We start from the raw sequence: 2,139 nt of genomic DNA, 5'->3' as shown, positions 1-2,139 counted from the left end.
GGGCCTGCCGACTTAAAGGCATCCAGTTCTTCCAAGTGACTCTGCACCATCTCAGGGTCTACGCATGGTAGTCTGGCACCTTGCTGCTGCCTCTCTACAACCCCAGTGAGAGACTTGTTGTGCCCCTCTCCTAGGAACAGTGAGGCAAAGAACTCGTTGAGGAGTTCAGCCTTGTCCCCCCTGTCCATCACCAATTGCTTCTGCCCATTTAGTAGGGGTCCTATTCCACCCTGGGCCTTCCTTTTACTCCCTATATATCTAAAGAACAATTTCTTGTTGTCCTTTACTTGGGATGCCATCCTCAGCTCCATGGTAGCTTTGGCTCGTCTTACTGCCTCCCTACAAGCATGAACAGAGGAGGTATATTCGTCTTTGGTGATCTCTCCCTGTTTCCACTTTTTATGTGCTCCCCTTTTGGCCCTTAGGCTGCCCTGGATTTCTACCTAGGAATTGCCACCTAGGAATTGGCTCTACTGAGGCATAAGGTGCCTGCTTTATTTGGACGAGAAATTCCATTCTGGACCCAAAAAGCCTTTCCCCAGCAAAAAGTTCTCTGAAACTGGGCCATCTCTACAAAAAGGTTCAGTTTTCTACACACCAACATTTACAATTGAATTTTACCCAAATATTCAAATTTCTAGCTCACTCAAATGTAAAGACAACGGGAAACATTTCAAATGTAACTATCCTTATACAAATTAAGGAATTTTTTTTTTTTTTTATTGTAAACTCTGTGCAAGCAAAATTTCTAATCACTCCAAACAAACAAAATGAATCACAGACTTCACTTCAGGTGCTTTCAGAACAGTTTTGATCTCCTCATCCAGACTGCAGAATCAAATTATGCTTCTTTACTAGTCTCACAGATATACATCACATTTTTTAGTATAACCAACCCCCCCACCCCAATTCACCAAGTAAAAATAGTTAAAAAAACCAAGTCAACTGAGCTATGCAACCAAGAGCATCCCACAGTAGGCTTCTGCTTCCTCTATTCCAAATGTTACCATCTACCAACTTCAATATAAGTTTAGGAAAAGAAACTGAATTTCTTTAAAATAAAAATATAAACGCTGCTTTAAACGCTGCGGTGGAAACACAAAAGCTGCTGCGCAGAATAGATCGTAGGCTCATGCAATGCATCCAATATTTTCCGTTTCCTTAAGCAGACTCTACCTAGTGTTTCAGAGGAAAGTAAAATCCTCAGTGCACCAGGGCAATTCTGCAACATTAAGTCAGAGAACTGGCTATGCACTCTTCTCAGCATATGAATCTAGGAATAAAAATGACACCCAGCTTCATTTTTTTTGACCCCCACATCAGCAGCCATGGACCCCACAGTACAACCGCACAAAAGGAATAAGTCATTCTTCTTTTTTTTTCCCCCCATCTAAAATGTACAGCCATTAAATTATCTAGTGTAACAACAAGCCTAACTCATATACAGAAGGGAAGAAAAGGCTGCTGCTGCCTGACACCGGTTCAACTGGAGCCAACAACCTGAAATTAGACCACAGAGCAGTGATCCTCAACCAGAGAACCCTGGCACTGAGATCCTTTCAAGAGTGCCGCGGGGTGTGACAGACTTTGGGCTGTTAGGAGGTGCACAAACAATTCATAAATTAAGGACTGCAAACAGGAACCCACAGCAATAAGCCTGCTGTGACCTGGGCAGCCTTTCCCAGGTCTGTGCAAGAAAGAAGCGCTCTAGTATTTTGCAGCAGTCAGGAGAAGAGTGAAAACTAAAAGCTGACATTTTCAGAGGGCACCTCAGGCCTGTCAGGGAGGTGCCTCCGATCTCAGCAGGCAGAGACTCACTGCCCCAGACCCAGGGGATGGAGCATCACCCACCCTGACCCAGCTGGCAGAGAAGAGCCTGGCTGCAGCTGTGCACAGGCAGAGGAAGAGGGCTCTCCCTCTCCACCCCAACACTGAGGTCCCGGCTCCCAGATCCCCCACCCCAGCCTGACGCCTTGAAGTCATCGCCCCGGCCCGCACCTCGCGCACGTCCTGCAGGCACTCGAGCACGGCCAGATTGTTAGCCCAGCTGTGCTTGGGGCAGAGGCGCAGCACGTCCTCGCGGCACTCCTCCTCCTCCGCCAGCTTCCAGCCGCCGCCCGACCCGCCGCCGCGGGGCCC

General features: G+C 47.6%; 1 protein-coding gene across 1 annotated transcript in view; it reads right to left on the bottom strand.

Annotated features, from left to right (window-relative positions):
* Positions 1-2,136, bottom strand: part of GLG1 (golgi glycoprotein 1) — a gene marked incomplete at its 5' end in the record, with an annotated part of 114,307 nt that extends 112,171 nt beyond the window's left edge. Inside the window, one exon of the mRNA XM_014518313.2 lies at positions 1,999-2,136. Within this exon, the coding sequence (XP_014373799.1) occupies positions 1,999-2,136 (138 nt within the window). The remainder of the gene's footprint in view (positions 1-1,998) is intronic.
* Positions 2,137-2,139: the final 3 nt, after the last annotated feature.

The sequence above is a fragment of the Alligator sinensis genome, unplaced genomic scaffold (genome assembly GCF_000455745.1).
Source record: "Alligator sinensis unplaced genomic scaffold, ASM45574v1 scaffold203_1, whole genome shotgun sequence".
Classification (NCBI taxonomy): Eukaryota; Metazoa; Chordata; order Crocodylia; family Alligatoridae; genus Alligator; species Alligator sinensis.
The sequence above is the reverse complement of the archived record's forward strand: the minus strand, read 5'-3'. Positions and strand labels throughout refer to the sequence as shown.